This window comes from Siniperca chuatsi, linkage group LG2 (assembly GCF_020085105.1).
Source record: "Siniperca chuatsi isolate FFG_IHB_CAS linkage group LG2, ASM2008510v1, whole genome shotgun sequence".
Lineage (NCBI taxonomy): Eukaryota > Metazoa > Chordata > Actinopteri > Centrarchiformes > Sinipercidae > Siniperca > Siniperca chuatsi.
The window spans coordinates 32,227,497-32,250,781 of NC_058043.1; the positions used below are offsets into that span (position 1 = coordinate 32,227,497).

General features: G+C 39.4%; 1 protein-coding gene across 14 annotated transcripts in view; it reads left to right on the forward strand.

Annotated features, from left to right (window-relative positions):
* Positions 1-23,285, forward strand: part of nfasca (neurofascin homolog (chicken) a) — a 167,815-nt gene that overhangs the window by 103,755 nt on the left and 40,775 nt on the right. For 13 of the 14 annotated variants that reach the window (XM_044212838.1, XM_044212828.1, XM_044212882.1 and 10 more), the window contains 11 exons: positions 4,653-4,849; positions 5,307-5,429; positions 7,573-7,743; positions 13,234-13,345; positions 14,648-14,832; positions 14,929-15,060; positions 16,754-16,897; positions 18,709-18,820; positions 19,001-19,167; positions 20,005-20,152; positions 21,215-21,339. In XM_044212838.1, the coding sequence (XP_044068773.1) occupies positions 4,653-4,849; positions 5,307-5,429; positions 7,573-7,743; positions 13,234-13,345; positions 14,648-14,832; positions 14,929-15,060; positions 16,754-16,897; positions 18,709-18,820; positions 19,001-19,167; positions 20,005-20,152; positions 21,215-21,339 (1,616 nt within the window). Of the gene's footprint in view, positions 1-4,652; positions 4,850-5,306; positions 5,430-7,572; positions 7,744-8,190; positions 8,233-13,233; positions 13,346-14,647; positions 14,833-14,928; positions 15,061-16,753; positions 16,898-18,708; positions 18,821-19,000; positions 19,168-20,004; positions 20,153-21,214; positions 21,340-23,285 lie in introns of those variants that run through there. The other variant, XM_044212915.1, reaches the window with a different exon arrangement.

Genomic DNA, 23,285 nt, shown 5'->3' on the forward strand with positions numbered 1-23,285 from the left:
CAGGCTCCTTGTCTTTCTCTGTTTTCTCTTTCTCTTCTCTTCTCTGCTGCCTTTTGTCCCCCTGGTCTGTCTGTCCTCTTGTCTCTCTCTCTCCATCCACCCCTGTCTCTCTCTGGCAGTGAGAGTTATGAGGAGCGACAGTGCCACTCAGATGTGCTCTTCTGCCACTCTGCCTCCCTCTGTCTGTCTGTCTCTCTCACATACACAATAAAACATTTTCACCTCTGCCAGCCCTTCCTTTTTCAGTGACCCCCTACCCATTCAGCTGAATGGTGTCTTACCCCAAAGCTCCTTTCCTGCCCTCTAACAACCCTGTAAACTCAGTGTGACGTCTGCCTGCCCGCTACAGCCTTAACCCGACATGTGGTCTGCTGTGCTTTTTGCTGCTCTCTCTCTCTCTCTCTCTCGATCTGCAACCTCCGCATTGTCCTTCTATTACCTCCATCACTCTGTCTGGCTGTCTGCTCCAGCTGATATAAACCCATTCAACTCTCCCTGTCTTCCCATAATTTCTCTGAACTCTATATGTGGTTGTTTTCAAGAAAACAATGGGCCTATAAAAACCTGTATATCCTGTGCTTTGTTTTCTCTCTGCCCTCTTTCCTATAGACTAATTGGCGGTAATCTGCTTTTACTGCTGTAAACCCACACAATGAAGCTGTAGTAAAGGATGTGTAAAGGACTCTACTTTTTAACTGCTTTTGTACAGCTTTTGTCAAGAAATATGTACAGTAGATCATGTTAAAACTATTAAATGTTAAAATATAGTTATCCAAATGCAGTTGAAAGCCAGTCTGCTTTTTCCATTTACACCTGTCGTCAACATGTGATCTATAGCTGGATATCCTATCAGCATTGGACAGAAGTGATCAAATTCTGATAATAAAAATTCCTGGCATTTGTGATGCTCAGAAAAATTTGGAAGTTGCAATACCCTGTGCGTCCACTACGCCAAAATCGCTTCACAGCCCAGCTCTGGGGGTTGACCTTGACTAGATGTCAAAACTGCTCAGACTCGGACATGTGTTGGACTCAATTTAAGTGGTCTTGAATACAGCCCTGGTTGAAACGTAGGTTAAATGTAATCTAGATGTCTAAAGTACATTCATTTTTCCAAAAAACAGAACACAAAGCCTCTGCTTGGTGGAGTCATTTTCATTTTAATTAATCTCTGTGAAATGATCCATCTAAAACCATAGTTAATCCATAGTTGTGTTTTGTGGCCACAAAGAAAATTCTACTATTTTTCAATGTCATGTTTTATATTTTTATTAAATGGTGTTTGTCATCTGATTGCAAGCAAGAAATACTGGATTACAAGTTAGTTCGTTCACTATATAATCAAAAACTGTAGCAAATTCTGAAGAGTACAAAGTACTTTCACATCTGACCTTTGGAGGTCAGATATATGTGGTATGTCAATGGTATTTTTTCTCCTGAAGACCATGATCAATGACAGTCAGCGACACTATGTTCGCCATTATTGCCACAGCCATAATGACTTCATTGCTAGAGCATAAATCAGCTGGTGGATTAGTCTATAGTTTTCTTTTGTACGTCTCTCTCAATCTCTTGCTCTCATCGTTCTCATTCATATTCACAGATTTATTTCCTTATTTCCAGATGTCTTTCTCCTTTCTTCTTCTTCTGCACTCAAACAAAATGTATTCACATGCACGAAGGCGCAGTGAAAAACCTGCTGTGATGTACACCCCATCATGTACACACATACACCTCACATGCATCGAACTATTCACACAATTCACACACAGAAGCAGGCCCACAGTACAAACACACACACTGGGTCTCCAGTGCTTACATCACTGGGGGTATGACCAGCTCAGGACAGTGGTACATTGTTTATTTGAGACAGATTGGCTTTACGTAAGACCCACACACACATACACATGCACACTCACCCAGATTCTTGTCTACACACACACACACACATACACTAACCTCACAATAAGGCACTCACGGCCACTCTCCCATGCACACATACTGGCGCTCCCCTTCCCAGGACTGGCATTGTGCTCCAATAATGCACTCAGTTGACTATTCATGCTCATGAAACATTCAGCGAAAGGGATCGTTCACTTATTCACTCACAATCAGTCTCTCGCTACGCAACACGCCACAACACACACACACAGCTCTGGTCTCCAGTGCTTCAATAGTGGCCCATTGTTCATGCTCAGCGCTGTGCTGCACCTCAAACAGGCTCAGCTCAACTGTAACTCGCCTAAAAATGACAGGAAACATCTTTTGTAAATCCCCGCTCATCACTAAAAATAGAGGCGGGTTATGTAAGCATATTCAGAGTTCTTCATTAATCAGGGTGCCCTCTGGAAACACCACATGGAACAGGATTAAGCTACAGTGCTGTTACATGCACATGGAGAGTGTGTGGTAGATTTTTGTGCTACTATGTGCTAGTTGAGTAATGTAAGATGGCAGCCACATGACAAGCAAAGGACTTTCACATTATCCAGTTGTTGAAACAATTAACAGTCCATGTTAACATGGTGATAGCCCAGAGGGCATACCTCATGCCAAGATAACGTTTGGCATTCTTCCCCTGCCGTCATTGTCTCTTCTTTAACAGGCGAACTGGTGTTTTTTCACATAAAAGCCCTTAAACATAAAACTACATAAACGTTGTGTTATTGATTAGTTCTATCAGTGGAACAACAGAGTCATACCATAGTACTCTGCTGCCATGAGTTTCTTTTTAACAGAAATACTGTTTTCATTCACTAATTAATTACCGTCACTTCTTCTCTGCTGTTAACTTACCTTCGATACAATTTTTTTCTTGCAGATGTTTCAAATTAAAATCCTACCAGGAACAGGAGGGACTGAGCTGTTGGGAGGGTTACAATGTACAGTAAATATACAGGAAGTGTTGAGTTTCATTGACGGTAGCTTAACAGTGCTTGAAAAACGTTGAAATGGAAGCGACAGGAAATAATTAGTGATTGAAAACTGTTTCTGGAGGGAGAAGAAAAGCCTAGAACAGGAGGAACTCGAGGAAGATTAAGAGTGTTACGGATAATAACATCATAATTAGAACAAGTCTGGAAGCCTGGCAAGCAATAAGAAAGTTAGAGGGTCATTCAAAAACATTGTATTCCCTGGCTCCTTACACTGCAACATAGATTTTGCTTTGGCCTGCTAAGATAGAGGATTTAAGATATGGGTAGATAGGGGGATTTTAACTCTGGGGCATTTATTTGATAAAGGAGTGATTTTGTGTGAAATTAATCAGAAATATGGTCGCCCCACTTCTTCAGATATTTACAAATCTGTAGCTTTATTCAGAATCAAAGCAGTTACTTATTTGACTGTCAGACTTCACAGATAGAATGTGTACTCCTTGGTAGAGGCAATATGTCAATTCTCAGTCAGGGGTATGCTGAACTCAACCTTGCGAGTAACATGAGTTCAGAATAGCTTTGACATATGGACTTCAATCTTACAATAGATACAACATGTGTAAAAATATAGTATTTTACGAGGGAGATTTCCATATGTAATAGAACCAGAGAGACTCAGATAAGGACACTGCATCGTTTACAGATTACCCCCTAGCTTAGACACAGGATGAATCCAAGTTTGACTAAAATGTGGTCCAAATGTCAAGTGGAGGTGGGAAGTAATAGGTACTGTATGTACTGGGTAAAATTGTTGCTAAACTTATCTTGATTGAACCTCAGGTTTTGCTTCTCGGTTTACCCAGTCCTTATATTAAAGGCTGTCATCAAAGAAGGCTGTTCAGTGTGCTTACATTTGCTGCCCGGAAACATATATTGCTCAGATGGATTGATAATACACCAGCTTAACTAATTGTGGGATGGCATAAGCTGATATTTGAACTAATTCCAATGGAATGTCTACCATACAGATTTAAATGTAAAATGGAGGATTTTTTAAGACTTTAGGACATCCTATCTTTAAATATACTGGTAAATATTGTTTTAAAATGAATGATATTGATATTGATTGATAATTATGTATTTTTCTTATTTCTCTCCAAATTTGTTGCATCACTGTCAACTGTTATGGGATTGAGCATTTCCTTACACATGTATATTGTATACATACATACATATATATATATATATACATACATACATATATATATATATATATATATATATATATATATATATATATATATATATATATATATATATACATCTTATGGTTCTCTCGGCAGACAGTTCACAGTAATCTGTCATTATTTTATAACCAGTTTTTCTTGCCTTTATTATAATCTCAAATTACATTAGTTTTGCTTGGGAGTATAGTTGCAAACAGGGGATGTTTGTATAACCCTTTTCCTGCTTGAGTACACTCAATTCACTCCACCATTTCAAATTTCTCCAGTCTTATTTAACCCTTAACCCTTTTTTGGATGTGCTGTGTTGGATCATATGTTGTAATGCAAATGGAAAGTAGGGCTAGTTTCCACTGTGCCAACTTTGACATCTGTTAGCTGCCTCATATAAATGTTCTGTGACTACAGTTTTGGAGTAAGAAGACTGGTCACAAGGCAATAAAAGTTGGTTGTCACCAGAAAGATTGTGTCAAACTCAATTCCAGTGATCAACAATAATGCTAACTCTTTGACTCATTGGCTTCTGGCTCAGGTTCTCATGGCGAAGGAACGGGAAGTTTTTCAACATCGGGAAAGATCCCAGGGTGACGATGCGAAAACGCTCGGGAACTCTGGAGATCGGTTTCCGAAGCGGAGGACGACCAGAGGACTACGAAGGAGAGTACCAGTGTTTTGCCAGCAATGACTTTGGAGTGGCTCTGTCCAACAAAATCCTGCTCCGGGTCTCCAGTAAGAAAACACAAGAACACACTCACACGTTATTACACAAAATTTGGACATAATGCACACATTGAAATATCATCGTAGGCTACAAAGAAATTGGTTTCAATCAAAGCATTATGGTGTCTTATATTAGAAAGGATGAAAAGAAACAGCACAATAGGATGAAATTTCTTTTTCATGTGTGCTTGTTGAAATGTGATTGTGCTTGCTTTAAAATATCTGTTGACCACAATTGCAACCACCATACATGACCTTCATTTTGTCACATGTTGCCAATACCAATCAATCATCTGTAAAGAACATTAACAGTCCGTGAGAGACTTTGCACTTACTTTTACATTTTGTCTGATGGACAAAATCCTATCATCCCTGCCTCATCCTCGTCATATATCATTTTTCTCATCTCTTTCCTCCTTTTCCTCCTCTTTCCCTCCCCCTTCTTCTCCCCTCCCCCGTCCGTCAGAGGCTCCTTTATGGCCTAAAGAGGTGCTGGAGCCAGTGGTGGTCACTGAAGGCTCCCCGCTGGTTCTACCCTGCAACCCCCCACCAGGCCTGCCTCCTCCGTTCACCTTCTGGATGAACAGCGGTGAGCACCAATTACACACAAATATACACAAAGTACACTGAATATATTTCTCTTTCTCTATATGTAGCGTGTTTTATCTGTGTGTCCTGCTGATTTTCTGTACTGCCGTCTGACCCATTATCGGGTGCAGTTTTATCATCTTAAGGTGGACTTATACATATGAGTAATATTTTTATGGTGGTGCAGCAGTGGGTGACAACTGTATGTTTGGCTTTTACAGCAAGGGGGGGAATAGAGATGAATTATGACCTGTTTGGCTTTCATATTTCTTAAATACAACTTTGTTTAAAGGAATTTTGCCTGTTAAAACTGAGCACCTGATTATCTTGGAGGCTGACTGCATCATTCTTGGGGATGACATTGTTACTATTGTGTTTTGAACACAACCGCCTCAAGTCACGTCAGTCAGAACCCCCAAAGAATAACAATCTAGGTGCTGCGCAATGCATTTTATTTGTTTTTAGTCCCTTTACATTGTGATAGGCTAGAGGTCTTTCAGGTCATCTAGAGGCTTTATTTCCCTCTTTTCATAGCACTTTGTCTCCAGTGACCTCTAAGCGTAATGCTTTAATTTAGTCTGTTATCCTCATGTTCTTGTCTCTTTCAGTTTCTCTCTCAGCAGTTTTAAGTACTCTCAGTAGTCTCGAGCCACTCTGGCATCCTTTGCACTGTGTTGTCCTTCTCCCTAGTGGGTTACGCTACAGTACTGTGTGTGTGCGTGTAGAAATGATGTCCAGCTAGAAGCTATTTTACAGCCACATAGAGACACTATAAAAACCACCTTAGTTAAACAACCATGACTAAAACAAGTCATTTATTTGAATATTGTGTATTAAAGACCACTAAAAGAACATTTGAACTATTTCCATTGCAACAAAAAATCTTTCCAAGTTAAAAACATAGATAGTGCATCTAGATGTCCTTTCACTTTATGTGTACTTTACCCACTCAGTGAAAAGCCTATATGGCACACACACTAACATATACACTCAGATCAACCACATCATATCAGCGTGTCACGTAGCCCAGCACTGTAACACACCAACACATGATTAGGACTGCTGGCCTGGCTGCTGATTGGTCCTGGGCCACTGTCTTGATGACCGTACGGCTCACGTCAGTTGGTGCAGTTACGGAGGGTGGATGACGGTCTGTCTCGACGTCTGTGTGGATGTGATGCAAGTTAACGTTTGCCTGTAGCGACTGTAGGATGACACATCAGCCTGGTTACCAGAGCCAACTTGAACAGATGTTGAAATGAGTTGTATGCATCCAACAACATACAAGCGAGTGCTTGGCCTTACAGGGATCTTTGCTTCTACATTTAGATATGATATTTTTAGCCTTTGATACAAGATGTGAGAGATCAGTTTCTGATGGTAGCATTCTTGTCTGATGTTTGTTTCAGACAAGAACAGGGCGGCCAACTAAAATCAAGATGCATCACAGCAGAAGATGTGTGTGGTTGGAGTCATAGATATATAATATATATACTGTATATATATCTAAAATACTAAACTTTGTTGATATAGGCCTGCTTAATTAAAGGATTACTGAATCAATTTGGTATTGCAGATAGATTTTAGATTTAGATGGATTGTTCCAGAGAGAGATTTATTTTCACAGCCAGTACAACGCAGCAATATACATTTAGACCCTGCCTGCCTGGTAAATGCCCCCCTCTGAGTAAATCTGTCCTTGTTCAGAACATGGACCCGAATACAACTACAGATTCCAAACTTGAACCCCACTCAGTTGTTACGTTAGCAGCGGCTTATTTTACGGGTCCAAAATTTTTGAATAATTTGCTAATAATATCCTCTGAAGTTTCCTGGAAAGAACTAATACAGTGTGTCAGTTCAGGCAGAGCACTGACGTTGCACTTGTATTAGCTGATTGGCATCAGATATTACATAGTTCCCTCCAGGAAACTTCAAAGGAAACAATTGGGGAATTACAGACCCATAAAATAAAGTGATACCGTGACTTTGAAATCATAATTATTATTTTTCAACAATAATAATGTGTGTTCAGCACGTTAATCTTGAAGTCTTGTTTCATTACTCATCCAAGGTGAAGATTCTTCAAATCTAAGTTTATGTGTAAGTTTACCATTAAAACTGCAACTACTGCTGTCTTCCAGCTATGACTCCGATCCCTCAGGATAAGAGAGTGTCCATGGGTTTGAACGGGGACCTGTACTTCTCCAACGTTTTGGCCAAAGACGCGCACACTGACTACAGCTGCAATGCTCGCTTCCTCTTCACACACACCATTCAGCAGAAGAACCCCTTCACCCTCAAAGTTCTGACCAGTGAGTAGATAACACACACAAGACTTGCAGATCCCATACTGATTTTGATTTATATCCTCAAACATTCATGAGTTAATATAATCATTTATTTAACAGGAGCCACAGCGGTAACAGTGTATGAACTCTGTGGTCCTGTTCTCTCTCCATGTCTGCTGTGCTTGTTTTGATCACAAACCAGTCCAACCCAAATGGAGTATGACATATCCCCATCTAGAGGTGATGTCATGACATAACATGAGATGCATGAAATCATTATCTTTAAAGATATTTCCTCAGGTTGCTGCAAAATAGAGAAGACAATGACATGTTGGATTATCTTGATATAATGTGAAATTTCTTCTTTCAGCTTTGTTGAATGTTTAACGCGACTGTGTGTGGACAGGTTCTGTGAGTGTGTTTGTGTGTGGACTGATGAGCCACTGTGTCTGCCTGTGTTTTCAGAGGGGCCGTATAATGACACATCTTACAATGTCACTGACCCCTACGGTGGTGAGTTACTTACTGTCTTGACAGCTACACTTCCTGTCCACCTCCTTAGTCATGTCCCACAGTAACATGGCTGGCACACTAACCTGCTAGCTCAGTGAAGCTCAAGTCATCCACTGACCTTAGACACAAATTTAACCTCCTAACTGCTCTCTACAGGTGTAGAATTCACTGTGTGGTTTCATGTGGAAAGGTGAGTATGGGTTGTTGTGTTTCCTTTAAGGCATAACTGTTTTTTAATACTTTACTGGACCCTTTTCAAGGGCGAAAAAAATCACAAACTCTTTTTCCATTTGAAGTTCACAACTGAGGGGCGACTTCACAAAAGGATTTTGCAGCCGCTTAACCTCCATAAATAGGACAAAAGAAACCGTGTAATACTCAAAGCACCCGCAAAGGGTGAACTGCTCCCCTAACTGCAAACTTGCCAAGCAAATAGCGTCTCGGTGCTCCGGTGCTAATTGCAGGTAGGTAATATGCATACATTTGGAGCAAAATTGGCCCCTTTCTATGCAGATGAGCCTCATTGAAAAACAAGGTAAAATTCACAAACACCAGCGCTAATAGCTATACGCAGTTAGAGTGAAATTATATGCGACTTCAGAGTGTTGCTGGTAACTGATGCGCATTTATAAAGGGGCGTCACACCCAGACTTTCCAGTGGTCATGGCAGCAGTGATTGTAGCCAGGCGAAGCAACAGCGCATCACAGTACAAAAACTTTGAAACGACTGCAGACTGCACAGAACTCAGCTGCTAGGCTATTAACCAGGCCCAAGAGGTTCGATCACATCACACCTGTTTTAGCCTCTTTACATTGGCTCCCTGTTGGTTTTAGGATTGATTTTAAGATCTTGTTGATTACTTTTAAGGCTCTTCATGGCCTGGCTCCAGACTATATTTTAGACCTTGTAATCCCTTATGAACCTTCTCGAAGTTTGAGATCTTTGGGCAGGGGTCTTCTGTCTGTTCCTGAGTCCAAGATGAAAACTAAGGGGGACAGAGCTTTTGCTGTCAGGGCCCCGAGGCTCTGGAACAACTTGCCCAAAGAAATTAGGTGATCTGAGTCAGTGTCTTCTTTTAAGTCTCTCCTCAAAATTTTTATCGGAATGCAGATCCTGATTTTACCTGAGCTGTCTGTTTATTTAATTTTTTTAATGTATTTTATATTTTATCATTCACTGTGGTATTTTAATTCTCTCTTTGTGAAGCACTTTGTACTTTGTTTTGATAAGTGCGCTATAAATAAAGTTTTATTATTTTCATTTATTTAGTATATCATATGCGCACAGGTAAATTTTTAATTTATTTTAAATTTTTTTTGATTGAAGCTACTGGAATTTTGTGTCTACATGCAGCATGACTAAATTTGGCCATTCCTCGCCCAAAATTCCTTTTAGATCAAAAGTTTTGTTTCCCGCCCCCCATCAGAATAAAATATGTAAAACCCTCTTGACCATCTTGGCACACGACAACTCTCCACTGAAACTCCTAATATATGTTATAAATGTTGCAGCAGAATCCAATTTCTCCTAATCAGTCAGTGTAGTATCAGTCAGCAATTCATATACAATAAATCAGATGACATCATATCCAACGTAGGAGAGGAGAATGACAGACTGGACCAGATGACATCTCTCTGACCCTAATATAAACATAGTAGTAATATAGAAACAAGTATTCATCTAATTTAATCCATAATCTGTTTATTCCACCTTTCAATCAGCGTTAAATTATCACAGGTAATGAATAAACATACAGTAATTAACACACAAATTACCCTTGATTCAAGAATGTTGCACATAGAGAATTTAATCTATATATTTATTATGCCATACACCTATTGAATGAGCCCATCGCTGGAGGGAACAGATCAGCCAAAGTGGCAGCATATGTGCAGTTTGGAGGGACAGTGAAGCCCAGGGGTAGATGGGATATGTCCCTATGGGAGAATATTCACCCTTCTGACAGACCAGGCTGGCGTCTCTGAGCCCCAGTGGGACTGAAGACACAGACGAGGCTCCAGCACAGAGAAGGATTAGGTCCCATGATGAATATTCAGTCTGGATTCATGCATTAATAGTCATATATGTATGGAAATAAGGTTTGTTGTGGAAGTGTGGGGGAGTGATGGGGACTGTAAAGGCTGTCGAAATGCTCACATGCGACCACTCAAACACACTTTTATTACTATTCTCTTATGAACACACACAGAAGCAAAAACCACAACTCTGCATTTTGTTTGTGGGTAGGAGGGGGTCTAAAGCTGCAGTGCATCCTGGTAAGCCCTGCCAGCAACATCAGTGGTGGTGTTTGCCATGTCTGCCACGTTTCCAGGGCGCTCACTGCATCGGCGTAGCTCCCAGTATAGCGATTGTGTACATAAGTACTTTGGCATTTGATACCACTAACCTTCTTCTGTATGTTTCCTCCTCATGTCATTCTTTTTCTCCTGCAAGTGTCACTAACAATAAAAGATCCTCCTCACCCCCTCCTGTCTGTTTGCTGGCCACTGGAGAAGCTAACCGCTAACAGATGCTTTAATCCCATACAGATCTGCATCACAAAGGATGCTAATGCTAATTTAATCCCACACACTTCTCAGCAGGCTGTAGATCTCTGATGACTAGATTGTACTGTATGTCCACAGTGTTGACTGGAAATGTGTAGTCTAGAACTCTAAGTAATGATAAAAAAGTCAGACAAATTAGTCTGTATAATAAAATAACTTAAAAGCAGCATTTTTTGGAATTGGTTCAGTCATTGGTGTAGTTGCAAACAATGATCAATTATCAGTTAATTATCATTTATAATTGTAGTACAAGGTCACTCAGCAGAATGTCAACCCACACTCCTCACAAATGTGTCCAAATCAAAGCAAAACGCTAAACTCTTGTCGTTTAAACTAGTATTACAGTATATCATTTATAGGATAAATTAGGATATGTTTTATGACAACTTGGGTTATTTAATTATGGACTTATTTTTATTATTATAGTTTGGCCATCACTTCTGTTGGTTATGACAACATTGTATTTACCAAAGTAATTGATGAGATTTCAGAATGCGTTGCCTAAAAAAAATCCGATGGGGGAAGAAACACGAGCAGTCAGACAATAGTATAGTCAGACTTGATGTGGAAGACAAAACAAAAAGGTAAACGGTTAAATTATTACCCAAACTGTCCATTGTAACATCCATCACAGCTTACAGGAACACCAACTTCCTGGATCCACCTACCATACCGAGTTGTATGCACACAGTTTTCCTGTGCAAGGAGAGATTATTAACGACATTTCAAGTACGCTCACTTTCGGTTTGACATCCAAATAAAGAATAAGAAGGTTTAAGAAAGAAAGATTTTATTCCATGAAAACAATTAAGTGTTTTAAAATTAACCTTGAATTATTCAAATGTGCTGAACAACAATAAACTACAACTACAAGGCTTAACTGCTCTGAAGAAATTTTAAGTTTGCTTGCTTACACTGAAAATTGCAGACGCAGATACTGTTAGTGTTTACAGGTTAAAATGTCTTAAAATGTCTTAAACTGTTTGCATGTGAGATGTTGTATGGGACCTGTAGTTTAAGTTGAAGCACTTGAAAGGCTTAAAGTGTCTGTTGAAGAGTTCAGTAAGAGCTGGACGCAGTTGAAATATTAGTTTCGAGTTGAAGCCCTTTAGGCAGTTGAATTATCACTTTGTATGTAAACCCTGAAAGTAGTTGAACTAACAGGTGAAGAGTACTGTATGAGCTGAAAGCCGGTGAACTGGCAGCTGAAGAGTAAGAGGTGAAAGCAGTGGAAATGTCAGTTGTGTCTAACCTATGGACTGAAAGCAGTTGAACTGTTATTTAAAAAGTAAAAGATTAAAGCAATTGAAATAAATTAACTTAGTGAAACTTGAACAATACTATATCTGTTTTAAAAAGTGTATCTTTTATGGCAAGCCCAAATGTAAAGTATAAAAAACAAGGGATAGGTAACATAATATTTGACACTCTTAGTTAGTTACTTACTCTTAGTGTAGTTTATATGAAAGAAAAATAAAAGGTGCTTTTTACTGTACATAAAACGGGGCAAGTGAGTTTACACTCATCTACACGTCTGATTAAAATGCCACATATGTTTGGGTATTGTAATATGTAAACAAAGACAGCACTTGGCAGTTTGCTCACATCCCAGACTGCTTAGCTGAACTGATTTACGCTCAAATGTTTTATTCACAATTTGTGTTCAAAAGTGTGTTCCAGCCAACTGAAGCAATGTTGATGCTGAACTATCCCCCAATGATTGTATAAAAGCAACAGTGCATTTAGCATGGGTTTAAAATAGATCTTTAACACCCCCCCTCCCTCCCAGTCATTGTACTCTATGTGTGGATTATAAAAGGCCTTACAACTTAAAAGCCAACTCCAAAGACCACCAAAGTTCTGTGCTAAAGGCTCTAATTTTGGCAAGGCAACCAGTTACAATGCTACTGCAGCTTATTGCTTTAGCCAAGCCCTAGGGGAAGGTTAAACATGGGGTTGAAGACTAATGCTATCAACTACATGACCTTAAATATACTTCAGTTTGATGTTAAACTGATCTCATTACAGCAGAAAAACTGGGAAAGTTTTATCAGCTGCTTTATTTAAGCTTTTAATGGCAATGTTTGCCATCACTTTTCCCTTGGCAAACTTAAAGCAAGATCAATGACCCTGTTGTTGTTTCTGCATCTCTTAATGTCTTCCTGTGAGGGAAGCCAGAGGGTGTTAAATCCATTTACAGGCTGCTTTGGCCTCACAACAGACTGCAGAGAGAGCCAAAGCCTGGCAGAGATGGAACACAGCCACACGGAAATGATAAGAATAATAGTGTTAGATTTATGTGGCAGTGCCTACAAAGAGGATGTTTAGCTCCTAGGAAGTGAGTCATGGTACAAACATAAACTGTAGTGCTCCTGGATTAGATTCTGAAGGTGTTTGTGTGTGTATTAACCCCTCCTTGTTCCTTGTCTGCAGGCCGTAAAGTAGCCGAGTCCACGCCAACCTTCCTCTCACCTTCAGGGAGTGAGAGCTCCAAAATGGTGCTACGAGACGAGCAACTGCTGCTGGAGTGTATCGCTGCTGGACTGTGAGCTCTCTCTCTCTCTCTCTCTCTCTCTCTCTCTCACACACACACACACACACACACACACACACACACACACACACACACACTCATACAAGATTAGATGAAATCTAAAATGTAGTAAGTAGTGCTAGGATACAGCAAAAATAGACTACATATGTAATTTCAAAAGGCCATTCAGAGGTGTTTTGCTGGTGCTCTTTAAAGACACAGTAGACAGGCAGCTAGAGAACCTTTAGCTTTCTTAATGGGACATTTTTCCAAGTGAAACAGAATGTGAAAGTGAGGATTTGATAAAATAGTTCAAAGACTTAATAGAAAAGACTTACTTGTTTGTGCAAAAGTGGGCATGACTTAGAGAACATAGAGTCTGTGGAGAATCACAGCATAGTTGTAGAGGACTGTTCACCTCCATCACACCTCCCTCATCTGTGTTCTTAAATCAGGAGGTGGAGGACGAGGGAAAAATTAATAAATTCGACCACAGTCACGCTCTTTTGAAAATGTAAATAAGGATTTTGCCAACTAATATTTAAATATGAACGTGCGACCCATGATAACGCTCTGCTAGCCACTATGACCCACAAGCTAACAAAGACAAATGAATAGGAGGGGTTTGCTAATCACCTCGAATCACATTTGATTGGATAAATGTATGTATAAGCCTATGCACGGAGTGCAGGATGAATCACAGGAAGAGAACAGGGGGGTATTTAGATTAGAATTTAGAATACTCAAAAATGTTTTTTCTTGACGTATCTTTGACAGATGCTAAGAGATAACAAACAGAACACATACACACAGGATGAGACAAATTTGGAAAATGTACTTTTTATTTCACTGTGTCTTTAAAAAATGTGAACACTGGAAGAGAGCAAAATATAAAAACACAAATATGGAAATATACATAACATACATTTGAAAACAAGAAAACAAATGTTAATTTACAACTTCTATCCAGGATTATTTAAAATAATGAAACATTTGTATCTGCCTGGACACTGCACACTGGTGGAAAGTTACTGGTCGAAAATGGGCTCTGACGTGGTGGTCTCTTCATTGACAACTTTGACTTTCAAAAAAGAGTGAGCACACCAACCACATTCAGGATGAATAATTCCTTAATGACAGAATTAATTGTGGCTTAGTCTGCATATCTCGATTTGATTAGCTCATGGTGGCAGCATGAACTTGAAGTTGCAGTTTTCCTGCTGATGCAACTAAATGCAAATAAATGACAATAACAGCATGAAGCTGTTGAGCCTCACAAGAGTGGAGTTGATGTCTCATGTCCTTCCTCTACAGTCCAACGCCCACCATCAAGTGGTTTAAGAAGGGTGGGGACCTGCCAGGACGGAAAGTGAAGTTTGAGAACTACAACAAGACCCTGAAGATTATCAACGTGTCAGAAGAGGATGCTGGGGAATATGTATGCATGGCCAACAATCATTTAGGCAGCATACGTCACTCCATCTTTGTTCAGGTCAAAGGTGAGGAGGTTACAGTGGCTATGTGTTTAAACAAATATATTAGCTTGTGTTTGTGTGTGAGTCCATCATGCTAACCTGACTCCTTGTGTTCCACAGCGGCTCCTTATTGGCTGGACAAACCTACAAACCTGGTGCTAGCCCCAGATGAGAATGGGCGCCTGGTGTGTCGGGCCAATGGCAACCCTAAACCTAACATCCAGTGGCTGATCAATGGACAGCCTATAGACAGTATGTATAGCTAATATTTTAAAACTTTTCTTTCTTTCTTTCTTCTTTGCTAACAAGCTAACACATTTGTCAGCTAAGCTTGTTAGGTTAAATTCAGGGCAAAGTAGTTTTTAAGTTATATTATACTATACATTATGATTACAGTTTTTTACAATCGCTATGACTTTTCAAGACATTTAACAAGTTTCCTAAACTCTTAACACGGTTAGCACAACATCCATCTTTGCAGGCTATACAATTAACACATTTCTTGTTGCTTCTGTTACACACAAGCTCAACCAAGACCAAAACAATGTAATTTTACAGTCAGATTTACAAATGCTTTCACACTGTATGTCAGAACAGATAACATCATGTTCTAAACATAACTTATATAGGCTAAAGTCAAAGTGAACAGCTGTTCATATTGTGAATTGAAACACAAATATATTCCCTGTATTTTATTCCATTGCTAATGAGAAACAGCTTATTGCAATTATGCATATATATAAATCACAGCTGTTTCCCATCTAGGAACCACACTCAGGTGTTGAGGTTTTTTCAATCGCATGATCATATGTTCTAAAAGAGGACTCTTTGGGCTGATCTTGTGTGGAAAAGGAACAATATAGAGCAAAACAAAGAGAGAAAGAATGAAAGAAAGAAAGAAACAAAATGCATGCATTTACTAAACCCAACAAAACAAAAATGTAGAGAGGCTTCAAAAGAAACTACAATGCAAAACACAATCTATGATCAATACAATATACTGTCTATTGTATAAGGGCAGACCTGACACATAAAATAATGCAGTTTCTGTAACTTTAGCTGATGATAGTGTTTTTTTGTCATTGTGTTATGATTGACTAAATGTTCCTGTTGGAAGAGAACATGTGTTAGTGTTTTGAATAATTATTTGATTTTAAAACATGTTTGCAGTGTTTTGTTAGACATAGTGTATTGTGTTAGTTTATTATTGTATTTTGAAAATTAGTTTTGGGGTTTAGTTTACAATGTGTGATTTTGAGCATGAAATTAACCATTTTGCCAATTGTGTGTTTTAGGTGTGTTGGTGCGTTAAGAGTTTAGGAAAATTGTTAAATGTATCGAAAAAACTGTCATAGTGATTGTAAAAAACTGTATTGGCCATTTGGCTTGTAACTTTTAAACATGACTACAGTTGATTACAAAATAACACCATACCAAAAAAATTATTTTGGTCATCATGGACTGCCAATTTACTGAGAGGTTGTTTTTTTTTTAAATGTATGATGTTATTGGCATGTTTTGGTACAGGAACTTCTACAGTTCAGTAGTTGTTGGGAAAATGCTGTCACTCCAACAGCTGCCTCAGGGTCTTTATGCAGGTCGATGTCGTGTATCATCTTCTGTTATAACACCTGACAGTGCAACATCACCTACTGTAGGCTATAATATTCTCTCATCTAATATCTCCATGACTGTCCCATTGACCGCCTACTATATTAGTCATCAACTGCTTTGCTTTAGAAAGACGTTTTTAGAATCTAATTTCATGTAGCCTAAACCATTCCCTCTTTATTTCTGTCACAGTACAGATCGTTGTTTACAGCTGTACTATTGATATTCTCTAATATCTAACAAAGCCGTCCTCTAATACGGCTTCTAATTCTGCTTTTTGCTTTTCGTCACTGCCCGCCCCCCTCCTTTTTTAACCCCCCCACCCCGATCCCAGGCTCTCCCCCCAACCTGAGCAGACAGGTGCTGGGTGACACAATCATCTTTCGCTCGGTGCAGATGGGAAGCAGCGCCGTCTACCAGTGCAACGCCTCCAACCAGCACGGCTATCTGCTGGCCAATGCCTTCGTCAGCGTCCTCGGTGAGACTCAGCTTCACTTTTCACCAGTTGGTGTAGCCCTGAAATCTCTGTGAAAATATGAATATGAGGGCTGTATTGCATGAATACTCACTGTGTTTTTTGGGGGTAAAATACATACACCAGAATCACCATTGTGACCTCTGAATGTTTCCCTTAAATACAACAACTGCATTTCATTGTGCAATCCTGTATTGTATAATGACAATAAAACAGAAACTGAATTTGAACCTGACATGATTATCATCAACGAAAGCTGATACTGCTTGCTTTGCCTCTCATCCACACAGATTGTTCATTGTAAGAATCTAGTCTCTTGGCACATTTTGTATGATTAGGTTTTGAATTCACTGTGTGAAATACATCCAAATGACTTTTTCTCCATACATATGTGTAGTTATACATACCTTGCTCTCATGTTGTATGTTGCTAGCAACAATTATATCAAACTATTTACAGGATTTCAACAGCAATAGCCAGTAAGTCTCTGTTTACAATAGACTATCATTGCTATTTTTAGCAACTATATTATATATTATTATTCATGTTTGCGGTTAGCATTATAACCTAAAAACCCAACTGACTCTTTGATGTATTAGCTTGCTAGCTACAGTAACTAGATACTTTGTGTAAAATAGAACAGCTTTGGAGAGTTGTTGGATATTTTTGGTCATTCAGCTGTAATCAATTCAAATTTTACATTATATATTTTTTAATTGATTACATTTAAATCAAATCTCACAGAATATTTCACAGAAGACATTTTGACATATCACAGTAGGAAAAGCAAAGGTGTAAATAATAAAATCAGTGATTGCTGAATTCCTGTCACACTGTCATAGCTTACTGGGAGCTTGAATAGAACAGAGTCATTGTTAATATTAGTAGTAACACCTGTGCTTTTCCTACTATGACAAGTCAAAATCTTCTTCTTTTCCTTTCGGCTGTTCCCTTTCAGGGGTCGCCACAGCGAATCATGTGCTTCCATCTAACCCTGTCCTCTGCATCCTCTTCACTCACACCCATTAACTTCATGTCCTCTCTCACTACATCCATAAATCTCCTCTTTGGTCTTCCTCTAGACCTCCTGCCTGGCAGCTCCAACCTCAGCATCCTTCTACCAATATATTCACAGTCTCTCCTCTGAACATGTCCAAACCACCTCAATCTGGCCTCTCTCACTTTATCTCCGAAACATCTAACATGAGCTGTCCCTCTGGTGTCCTCATTCCTGATCCTGTCCGTCCTCGTCACTCCCAAAGAGAACCTCAACATCTTAAGCTCTGCTACCTCCAGCTCTGCCTCTTGTCTTTTCTTCAGTGCCACTGTCTCTAAGCTGTACAACATCGCTGGTCTCACCACCGTCTTCAACACCTTTCCTTTCATTCTTGCTGATACTCTTTTATCACACAACACACCTGACACTTTTCTCCACCCGTTCCAACCTGCTTGCACTCGCCTCTTCACCTCTTTTCCACAGTCTCCATTGCTCTGAACCGTTGACCCTAAGTACTTAAAGTCCTTGGGACTTGGGACTGGCACAAGAAGACACTGGCTTCTGCCCCCTTGTGGTTGCATTTATGACAAGTCAAAATGTCTGCTGTGAAAAAGAACTATTGGGGTAGAATGCAAGTTTTTATGACACATAGATGTTTTACTTAAAGACTCAACACTGAAATAGGTTGTTGTTTGATTAAACCGTTAACACCTTTACATTTTGCATCACTTTCCAAATGTAAAATACTCCATGACATACAGAGTCCTTGTAAGTGATGAAGTGGTAAAGGTGTGATCCACTGTCTCTCTCTTTGCAGACATGACTCCGAGGATGCTGGGCCCTAAAAACCAGCTGATTAAAGTCATCGAGAACAACCGCACCTTCCTGGACTGTCCCTTCTTCGGTTCCCCTCTGCCAGAGTTACGCTGGTGAGCATGTTTCTTTGTTTACTTATATTCAAAAATACTGGTTTTGGCATCATCCTCTGAAAACCCACATCCATGTGTCCTTGAGCAAGACACTAAATTCATAAACCTATACTTTATTGTTGAGTTTCCTAGTTCATAGTTTCAGTTTTTTAGCCATGTCCATGTGTTTTCTGTGTATAGGTTTAAGAACGGACAGGGCAGTGGGCTGGACGGCGGTCAGTACCGGGTTTACATCAACGGCACCCTAGAGATCAAACGGGCCCGAGCAGAGGACGAGGGCACCTACACCTGTGTGGCCAACAGCATCCTGGGTACAGCAGAGAACCAGGTCCGCCTGGAGGTCAAAGGTCAGACATTATATCACCGCTGCACTCAGAGTCATATGAGGCATCCTGTTATGACTCAGCATCCAACTCACAATGAACCTGAAAACTAAGTAATCATCTTGCAAATACACAATGACATGTTGACATGAAGTAACATGACATGATGTGCAGTCTACATGTGCAACAATCAGCTCCAACAGGGTTTATGTGAAATATTAAATGATTTCCTTTCCTTGTGCCAAACAGCCTGCACTGTTGGATTATATTCAAATCTCTCGTGCCTTTAATTAAACTGTTTAATAACAGTTACATTTGTATTCACTGCAAAAATATCCATCCTGGCATTCAGGGTAGAATTGAACTGAAAAAAAAAAATAAAACAAATGAGCTAATCTGCCAAGGTGGTGAGATAACATTGCAGTAGAAATCCTCATCTTTAAAGCAGAAGCTGTATGGAGGAGGTTGGGGTGGATGGTTGGACGTACAAAGCACAGCTCTGTTTTCTACAAAACGGATTTGCTAATGCAAATAAGTTGTGTATGGATGTCATTTTTAGGAAATTGCTCTGAAAGTATCAGCCTGGGGGTGAATGACAGTTTTTGTTCACTTGCTTCAACAGAAAAAGAAAGATTTTAGGAGCTATGGTGGTAAATTGAACAGATTTATGTTGCCTTACATTAACGTATTAGTATTAATATTTGTGTGAGTGAGCTTTTTGGATAGAAGTGTGTTACATCCAACTCTTCGGTGTCAGTCATTCACCTTTCATTGATTTTCCTGGATGCATCTAAATGTACAAGTTCATGTAGTGTGTGCATGTGTGTGTATGGGTTCCTCTTCAACCTCACTCCAACTCAGAACCGACTGGTATAGTTCGAGCCCCGGAGCACCAGTCAGCCATCAGGGGCTCCACGGCTCGCTTTGACTGTAAGGTGAAGTCTGATCCCAGCCTACCCATCACTGTGACCTGGACAAAGGATGACAAGCCTCTCCACCTGGGATGGAGGTAACAGCACCTACAGTGACCCTAAAACATCAGTCAGTGTTTTAATGGAGAAAAAATAAGTCTAATCCAAGCAACATTATCATTTTGTGTTTTCTTCCTCTTCCCCTTTATTTTACTGACCTTCAAAAGAATTTAAGAAAATGAATATGAATGCATCACTGGTCTCTGGTTTGTTTGTGATTAAGTGAAATTTTGAGATTTAATCAGTCCCCCAACCCAAAAAAGGGGTTTTCCACAGTGAAAATACCTAAACACCTGGGAAGTTGATTTTCACTTATTCATTTTCATCTTGTTATTTAACTACTTTAACGATTCTTTCTAAGTTGTCTTTTAGTAATTCTCATAATCAATTAATCATAATCTCTGTTTCAGTAATTCTAAATATAATTTTTCAATCCTTTTGTTGTGTGGTTACATGGTGGGCTATACTATATGGCAGGGTAATGTGGGTAATATAAGTCCAATATTTGGCAGATAAGCACATTAATTTGTGAGACATTAGAATATTAAAGTCAACTTTAAGGAAGATTGCTTTATGGCACAAAATCGAAACACATAGTATCTTCATGTTGTAAACATGGTGGGGTATACATATATGGCAGGGTCAAATGTGGGTCAAAAATGTTGCCAAAAAATCTCCTGTGATTTGGGATAGCGAAATTAATGTTTAAATACTAGTGTAATCAATGTCATATCAGGAGTCAAGACACACAAAAGGAACATAACTTGTCTTAGAGAGGAAACAGCATGTGCCAGACAATGAGAAATCTCACATGTCAACTGTCTTCTGTACATTCTAGTTATTTGATTTTACTTTTTATTTGAGTTAATGGGATGGCTGTCTCTTTTGGAGCTGACATCTGTAGAAAATGAATCAAAGTATAAACTTGAAATATTGATGTATAACAACATCAATATTGCTACCTGTGGACTTTACACAGGTAGCACAGGGTGCACAACATAGGAAGAGCAAGGAGCGGCAAATTAAGAAATTTAACATCCTTTTGAATAAGAAGAATTTAGGAAAGAACAACCAATCCTTTCTCTCTGTTTGTCTTCCAGGCTGAGGAAAGACGAGGAGTCGCTGACCATCCCCAATGTGAATGAGGGCGATGAGGGAACATACACCTGCACTGTTAAATCTGAGATAGACCAGGACTCAGCCTCAGCCCGCCTCACTGTGTTAGGTACACTCACATACAGAACAGTCCTGGAACAAATTACATGTTAAGATTGAATATACAAAAAGATTTGTACATAAAAATGAAACATTTCTCTGAACCTAAATATGTCACAGTATCTTGTTTTAACTCAAAATAATCTATCACACGGTATCAGCTTATGTATTTTTCATGTAAAACCTTTTCCTGAAAAGAAGCTACTAACTATAGCTGCCAGTTAAATGTAGTGAAGTAAAAGTTACTATATTCCCATCTGAAATATGGTGAAGGAAAAGTTAGCCTGGGAACCAGACGAATCTGCTAGCTCGTGTTTTATTTGCTTTGGCAGATGCGTCTGGCCCCCCTCCCATTCAGACAGATTTCTACCGGTCCTGGATCTGGATTAGCCACTGAGGCATTTTCGTAAACAACCAAGATGGCTGCCACTGATGTGGAACTGTTTTTGTTGAATCCGGTATTGCGTCAGTATTAAACAAACTGAATGGTATATTTTCTCTAAAAGAACAAACAACTGCATTTGGCAAGTTAAATTTGCCCGCTTTGGAAATCGAAAATGAATTGAAAGGAGCAAAATGTGAACTAGTCCGGCGATGGCAGGCTAAGGAAAAGTAGGAAGTCTCTCAAAATTGAAATAGTCATGTTAAGTACCAGCAGTAGTCGATTTGATGAGGGATGAGGGGGGATGCCATCCTCCTTGTTAGCAAAATGACCAAAATCCGTCCCCCTTGTTAACCTGCTCAAAAGAAGCTCTGTGCTTTGCCTCGTAGTGGCGCTTTTAATAATCGCCACGGTCTCGGAACATATGAGACATACTGGTTTTGAACTGCCTGTGGGAAGACTGAACATGTAAGAGTCTGCCCATTCTTGATTGAGAGAGCTCTGTTTCCGCTTTCTACTTGTCTCTTTTTAGAGCACGCCATGTGAAATTATTTCTCCGACTAGTCTCTACTTTCCCTGTGTGTGTACCTCACTCACTGACTCGACTCGCAGGCCGCTAAACCAGAGCCGTAAAATAGAAATGCCCCGTCAAAATGTTATTATTCTCAACAATTTATCGATATTCTCTACAGAAATTAACAGAGCTTGGAGCAAAATGCTCATAAACTTGCACACACACACACACACACACACACACACACACACACACACACACACACACACACACACACACACACACACACACACTATAATGCTTTTATTTTTGTTGTTGGTGTTTTATACTGTAAATGTCTTCAGTTTTTCTTGACACTGTACTATTTTTCAGCTCTATGCCTTCAAAGGGAAATCACGCATGTTTTATTGTTGCTGCAGTTTACTAAAATATAATATGCTTACCTAGCTTAACTTTAACTCTACTTACTCTCACTGATTCAACTGTTTGCATGCAGCATATTGAGATACTATAGTGCTGTGTAGAAAGTGCTGTAGCAAAGCTTTAATGTAGACTCAGTTTGGGCATCCTGTGTGACCATTGTTTTGACATGTGTTACTATAGCATTAATGACAGTGAGTCAAAGGAATAAGCCACTGTATTTGGTAAAAGTAAAAAATGTGGCCGTCATTAAACAGACGTTACCATTTTGTGAAGACTCATCTGTCTGCCTCTCTGAAGAAGTATTTACTTATTTAGACGCACCTTGAGAAAAGGCTCAAATGTCTACGTCACTGTACACTTTGATTTTTTGAGATTGTGGACGTCTTCAGGAAGTATTACTCTCAACTGACCTGCTGGGTTCTCCAAAGTTGAATTTTTTGTTTATTTTTGAGGAAAACTGGCTCATATCTGTGACTTAATCATCAATGCCAAAGTCTCAGTCTGTAAAAACAATGCTCGCATGATCGTCTCAAACTGGAGCTTAGTGAAATTGACTTGATATTAATACAATGTGTGCTAAATGACAAATTAATAGTTGTTCTCCCTTGCTGTTGATTGGCTAGTAGACTAACCTGCA